We start from the raw sequence: 7,574 nt of genomic DNA on the forward strand, positions 1-7,574 counted from the left end.
TGCATGATGCAAGTCTTTGAAATTCTATGTCCGGAAAAGAAGAGCTTGTTCAATATTATCGGCAAACACCATGGCAGAGCGGATTGAGTTATCAAGTCACATTTATGAACAGTTTCCATGCAAATTATGTGGTGCTTGATTAAAGCACAGGCTGGACTGTCAATGCACACTTTGCCATTTTCACCAGGGGTAGTAATGACGAATCTGAGGTGACAGAGGAGTTGCTGAGTTTATGAGCTAAAACCTAAAATCAGAGAGACACGAGGTAAAGCAGACATGACCGGACAATTTCTGAAGGAACTGTCTTCATCCCTCCCAGAGCTGTCCAAAGTATTGTCGGGTAATGTTCCTTTTTGGAAGCACATATCTGTGTGATAAACTGTTCTCCACTATGCACTTTAATAAACGTAAGTGCAAGTGCTGCCAAGGGTCTGACAAGAAATAAAGTACAAATCTATTCAGGGATGTCATTTGTTAGTTCAGCGCAAGGTTTAAACAGTTTTTTAAGATATGAGGAAAAAAAATATCAGTTTAAAAACTGTAAAACAAAATTTAAAAAAAATAATTATACATTGTTAGATATGAAGATGATATGAGCAGAAATGGTAACATAATAAAGTACAAATGTATTCAGGGATTGCATTTGTTAGTTCAGTTCAAGGTTGACTTTAAATATGTTTTGCACTGTTAAAAGTATACAAAATGGTGTTTGTTTTTTAGTATTATTCTGTTATTGATAGAAATGACACTAAATATTGAGAAATGTTGCACTTTCTTATAGTATTAGAATGCTGAAGTGGCCCCTCCTACTAGATACCAATACCAGCAGTGGCCCCAGCTCAGACCTCTGCCCTATACAATTTAGCTTATCAACATCTGTTTGTTGGGGTCTGATGTTACTTATCTACACTTTTCTGTACCTGCAATAGAGTAAACTTATCATTATTGCCCACCTCTTTGTCATGACTATGAGGAGCACTGATATCATGCTACCCCACAGGAGTTGAATGTATATAAGAGGCTGGAAAACTCAGACACATTTGTTCTTTTTGAGATAAGAGTTGAGGTAAGCTTGCACTGGGAATCCAGTTGAATGATTTCTTCTTTTATTCTCTTATGTTTCCAAGAACTACTTTATAGTCTACAGTAGAAATTAAGTTCCAGTATGATTCAGGAATTTTCTGGGAAATTTAATTGATTAAATGTCAGCAGTTCTTTTCTTTGATAAAATTAAAATATAATATAATAATATAAAATTATATTTTATACAGTACTGTAATAATATGTTATGTGGTATTATGACTTGACTATTATGGCAGTCACATTCATGTGTGAATTCTGTAAGGTAACTAATATGAAATATATGGTATTATGAGATTGGACATGTCTGACGGGGCAAGGCTGTGTACACTTTTGTATGTCATCAGCACTACCTTTAAGTCTGATCCGTCATGAATTGCACTGAGGCTAGGACTGGTGTAATTTGATCATATTTTCTTGTGTGAAGACTCTAGTTGCAGCATTCTGAAACATTTAAAGACTTTAGTTTTCTTACACAGCAGACCAAAATATGATATATTTATGTTATATGAAAAGGAGAACAAGGGGCCAAGAACAGAGCCCTTATGTATGCCCTTAGAGCTCCTATCATTTTTGCCAACTCGCAACATTACGATAATCAGACTGAAAAGACTGCATGCATGGAGAACATGGCGTAAACGATACGTCCCTGTATGCACAGTTTCACTGCTCGTAGACATTTTATACATTTGGAAACCTGTTTGGAAAGTAGCATAAGTACATTTTTCATGTGTACTCACTGTTTATACAATTGGCCCCAGGTTTTTTTTTCCTCCAGAAGCTCCGAGCTCCATGACAGCTGTTTACTTCAAAACTCGCCAACTCAAGCAGCTGTCTGCCAATTAACAGGGTGGCTTGTCAATTTAAAACACAGATGTTGGTCCCCCCACTACAGTTTGTTAATACAGTGAACAGAGGGCAAGACATGTTTTTTGTCTGATATCTTCATGATGCATGCACTGACACCACTTACACGACTGAGAAGTGAAGTTCAGTGACCAGAATTAGCTCAGGTGAAGCCCTATCATTCAAAGCTGCTATGGCCTTAATTTTGCAAAACTTTAAGCCTTAATGATAATGATTCAGACATGTAAATTGTATAAAGATTCACCGTACTGTTGTCTAAAACAGGGAAATTTACTATAGAGACCAAGACCATTTTTTGCACCAGGCTGTAAACATGTTCATTTCTACAGTAAGGTTGGGCATTTGAACATGGGCTCTTATGAAACTGATATTGTTAAGTGTAAAGATTTTGTAAAGTAACTTATTACTTTAAAATGTAAGTCACTACTAATGTGAAATACATTACATTTTGGATGTAACTTGCCCAACACTGTTGATATCATAGTAGCTACTGCCAAGTAAGGTAAGAATCGTTTTAACAATTCCAAACAGTCTGTAATCATGATAGCTTCTTTGTTTGTCTTTGTTGACTTGTTTGTCTTTTTTTTTCTTCCGTGACCATGAAGTTGTGAGCTTTGAAATCAGGATGACGAAGCTCACTATTCTGGCAGGTAAACAGTCATCAGGCCTCAGTGCTTTCAACATCATACATGATGCCTTCTCTATTCATTCTTTTCATCTCCAATTTGAACTCTCTTTAGGCTTGTGCTTGGTGACGTGCCAGCTCGGTAAGTAAAATTTATGATATGGTCATTCTACCACACTTTGAAGTTTGTGTAGTTTCAAGAAATAATATACAGTGCAATGCAGTCCACAGATTGGTGTCCGTCAATCTCCAGCAACTGCCTCTCAGATGGTGTGCTACTTCACCAACTGGGCCCAGTACAGACCTGGAACTGAGAAATTCATGCCCCAAAATGTGGACCCCTTCTTGTGCACCCATCTGATTTATGCTTTCTCCATCATCAACAACAAGAACAAGTTGGTTACCTATGAATGGAATGACAAGACCTTGTACACAACCTTCAATGGCCTGAAAAGCAAGTAAGCTTGTCTTTCCACAGTATGAAATATGTGTTAATGACCTACATTGTTGTTATATGTTATATTTGTTTGTTATATACACACTTTTTAAAATAAGATATTAATTGTGCAAATCATATCAAGCCTCATCTATGTTTTAAAGGAACCCTGGTCTGAAGACCTTACTGGCTGTTGGTGGATGGAACTTTGGCTCAGCACAGTGAGTATTTCTTCTGTCTTTATCAAACATTCTTCCCAATATGACAAATGTTGAAGATGGAATGAAAGCTAAGCATCAGAGAAGGGATAAAATCTAGACAAATGTTAAAGAGATTAGAAATGTCAAATGTCTGTAGCTCTCATATTATTTATTAAACAAATCTCCAATCTCCATCATGGTGTCCTCGCCAGTCAACCGTCAGACATTCATCCAGTCTTCCATCAGATTCCTGAGGACTCATGGATTTGATGGTCTGGACCTGGACTGGGAGTACCCCGGATCTCATGGAAGTCCTCCAGAGGATAAACAGAGGTTCACTCTGCTCTGTAGGGTGGGTCTCTTATCTCTCTCATCTCTTGAGCCCCTGGAAACAGATACATCATATTGGTAACACTATACATTGGGAAGTGTTACATCAATATTCTTCTATTGCAGGAACTTGTTGAAGCTTATGCAGCTGAGGCCAAGGCCACAGGCAAGCCTCACCTTATGCTGACTGCTGCAGTGTCTGCTGGAAAGGGAACCATAGATGCTGGATATGAGATTGCTGAGATTGCCAAGTACTGCACATTGTTTTGGAAATTCTGATATATTGAGTCTGTCCTTGTTTCTGATTAAAGTCTGGTTCAGTAGCATGTCTTCATCAGTATTGTATATGAATTTTCAGGCATCTGGACTTCATCAATGTGATGACCTATGACTTCCACGGAGCTTGGGAGAGATTCACTGGACACAACAGTCCACTGTACCGTGGCTCACATGACAGTGGTGACCTCATCCACTTCAACACTGTGAGAGACGTGGTGCTGCTATGGAGCTCTGTATATTGAAAAACAAAATTATTATGATATAATGACACAGGAATACATACATCCAGTTGATGCAATTGTATTGGTCAGTTTACTATGATGAGAAGTACTACCCAGCTCCAACTACAACTAACCTCAGAAGTATTGCAGTAAATTAACATAAATAACAATGGCAGTTGTGCATGCATTTGTGTAGGTGTGTTCCTTCGGGCACTGTTGTAACAAGAGTTCCAGTTTGACACATTGAGCAATTTAACAATCTGACAGGATTTTACAACAGCAAATGGTGGCAGCAAATGTTTCCTTTTGTCAATGATTACAAGGTGCACAGTAGAAATACCTGATATCTTACAAAGAAATCCACCAAGAACTTGCAAATGTATACATGTGATTGTCCAAAAGTTGTGTCAAAGGTTGAGCTGGATCAAAATGTTTGGACAGGCTTCTGCTGGTTTGAATGTAGCCTTACAAACTGGCGGTGTGGAGAATCTAAACATCCCTCCTGCAGTACACAGACACACACTAGCAGTCAAACACCTAGAGAAGACTGTCAAAGTTTACAATAGTAAAAATGTCGGCCCCTCAATAAAAAGGTCACTGGTCTAGTGTAAAAATGGAAAACTGGTTGCATTATGGGGGAATGTAGGGAGTATATTTGAAACGTGAAATATGAAAGAAAAAAGTCCTGGCCTCTGCTCCTTCAGTCCCCTTACTTTATGGAAGCTTCATGACAAACTCAAAATCCCGCCTTTTATGCCCAGCAAGCACTGCCAGTTTCACCTTCATCCTTCCATTTATATAACAGGACTTTGCCATGAAATACTGGAGGGACAACGGCACACCAGTGGAGAAGCTGAGGATGGGATTTGCAGCTTATGGCCGTACCTTCCATCTGACATAATCAAACACTGGCGTTGGCGGCCCAGCTAGCGGTGCTGCATCAGCTGGTCCATACACACGAGAGGCTGGCTTTTGGTCCTACTATGAGGTAAAATGTGAACAAATTGCAATACATTCTAAGGCAAGTAGAATATATGGAGCTTGGAACAGTGGCCTTTACTTAATCTGGTCTTTCAGATCTGCACATTCCTGCGGGGTACCACCATTCAGTGGATTGATGACCAAAAAGTGCCCTACGCCAGTAAGAACAATGAGTGGGTGGGATTTGACAACAAAGAGAGTTATGAGATCAAGGTAGGTGACACATCAATGCACAGTGGTAACATAGAGATTGTTCCTAACTTTGTAGTTGATTCATGTACATGTTCAATCAACAGGTCCAGTACATGAAGGACATGAAGTATGGTGGTGCCTTTGTGTGGGCCTTGGATCTGGATGACTTTAAAGGAGATTTCTGTGGAGAAGGAAGCCATCCTCTACTGTCCCATCTGCGCAAACTGATCAACACTGGTAAGTCTTGCTGCCTCTCTTCTTTTTTATGAGCCAGTGTGTTCCCACACGTTCATGGTAAGACAAGAGTGATAAAGTATCACAGTGATGTTAAGTATTCACAGGTTTTCAGGAACCAGTATGATGCCCTTTATGCAAGCCATAGGCTTCTAAAACTGACTTTTGGGTATAATGATGTCTCACCATTCCCTCTCTCACAGAGATTCCACCACTTCCATCAACCACAACTAAGAAACCTGGTGTTTCTACCACAGCACCAGTCACTACCACAACCACCAAAACTAGTGTTACCACTGCTACACCACCGTCCACAACAACCCCCAAACCCAGCAGTACCACCACTGCTCCATCCACCAAGACTACAGTCCCTATCCCAGGACATGGCTTCTGCAAAGACAAGCTCGACGGCATATACACCAACCTGGATAACAAAACCACCTTTTACACATGCGCAGGTGGACGAACCTATCTGATGATGTGTGCAGCCGACACTGTCTTCAAGGACAGCTGCAAGTGCTGCGCATGGCCTGATGTGTAAACTAATATCACTGTACTGACTACAAGCTAAATGCCTCTGAGAAAACAATCTGTTTTTTTGCTTTTCAACTATAAAAAAGCTGTAACATGATGTTATAAAATGTCTGTGTCAAGTCTACCAGATAAAAGTCTTATCAGAAATAAAAATAAATGTTGACAACTTATGAAAAGAAAAATATGCTCTTACCTAACCTAACACTGCTCTATATGTTGTACAGTTGTAATTCTACCAAGAGCATCCAAGTTTCCTCAGGAGGTCACTGGGGAATTGTATTTTAATGGGGGTATCTGCTGCTCCGCGGAACAAGCATAATTAACAAAGTATCAGATAGATAGATAGATAGATAGATAGATAGATAGATAGATAGATAGATAGATACTTTACTGATCCCGGAGAAAATTCAAGTATCAAAGTATCATTGTAAGCTAACTGAGAATGCAACTAAGGTGGCCTGCCACAAAGTCACACACCTTTACGAATTAGATATTGAAAGTCCTCTTTAACATGCAGTATTCATCAACCAAGATTTTACCAAAAAAAAACAAAAAAAAAAACTATCAAACCTATCTGCTAATCAATTTATCTCCTACTATTGTTCATTTTAAGGAACAACAAATATATTGCAAAATGTTACATGTGCATGTGCAATTATCCAAAAGTTCAACAATAGAAATTGTGTAATAGTTACAGTGGGAATTGTTCATGTCTGTTTTCAGCATTGCTTTTATTTCTGCCTGACGACCTTTGCATTTATATTCGGACAATCGATATGGGTGTGTTAGCGCCAACACCTCAGTATCTGTGTTACATTACTTTAGATTTGTTTGTGCCAAAGGAGTCAGAGATCTCTGAAGATCACCTGCCCAGATTGGTTACCTCATTTCTGGCTTTCCCCATCATCATATCACACATGCCCTTCAGCACTTTATTTACAGCTTGGAAGCTGTGACAATTGACATCGTGAGCCATAAAAACATCTGCTTCTCATTGCTGTTCAAAGGACCACCCTACCACTCCACTTATTGCTTTCAACCAAAGATCCATTAAGAGTTAATTTTGAAAGTGCAAAGGTACATTGGGGGTCACTGAAAGTTTGGAAGTAATATTCCTGATATGAAGAATGGCAAGATAACTGACTTTACCAGAAAACATACTCAAATAGAAAACCTATTGGGCTTTTAGGCATTGTTTCATGCAGCAGCATGTGGTGAAACTTCATGATGAGGCTGTGCTGATACTAACAGGAGATGATACAGGAGGAAAGGAAGAGGTACTCTGAGAGCCATTTCAGATAGAGTGCACAATGAGACTGTTGTAATATCCCTGTCCATATGGTGTATACAAAAGTAAAAGAACATTAATTAATTAATGTTGCATCATTTTGCCTTTGTCCTCCCTTATGTCTATTGAATAACTCACTTTAACTGCAAAGGGCTCATTGGGTGGATGTCAAACAACTTAAACCTACACCTTAGTCAAGCCTTTATTTTCTGATTTGAATGATGTATATTTTAATGTGTGTACAGTATCTATTTCACTTCATAATTTTGTTAATGTTGTAGAAAACTCTGACAATATTTGCTTGTTT

General features: G+C 38.9%; 1 protein-coding gene across 1 annotated transcript; it reads left to right on the forward strand.

Annotated features, from left to right (window-relative positions):
• The first annotated feature begins 2,475 nt into the window (after positions 1–2,475).
• LOC119021279 (acidic mammalian chitinase-like) lies at positions 2,476–6,001 on the forward strand. Its single transcript, XM_037101469.1, is given in 12 exon segments — positions 2,476–2,597; positions 2,688–2,714; positions 2,826–3,030; positions 3,173–3,231; positions 3,397–3,560; positions 3,665–3,789; positions 3,897–4,020; positions 4,844–5,026; positions 5,116–5,232; positions 5,316–5,448; positions 5,649–5,732; positions 5,814–6,001. Coding segments are annotated over 12 exon segments (1,419 nt in total). The 5' UTR covers positions 2,476–2,572; the 3' UTR covers positions 5,987–6,001.
• Positions 6,002–7,574: the final 1,573 nt, after the last annotated feature.

This window comes from Acanthopagrus latus, chromosome 6 (assembly GCF_904848185.1).
Source record: "Acanthopagrus latus isolate v.2019 chromosome 6, fAcaLat1.1, whole genome shotgun sequence".
NCBI classification, from domain to species: Eukaryota; Metazoa; Chordata; class Actinopteri; order Spariformes; family Sparidae; genus Acanthopagrus; species Acanthopagrus latus.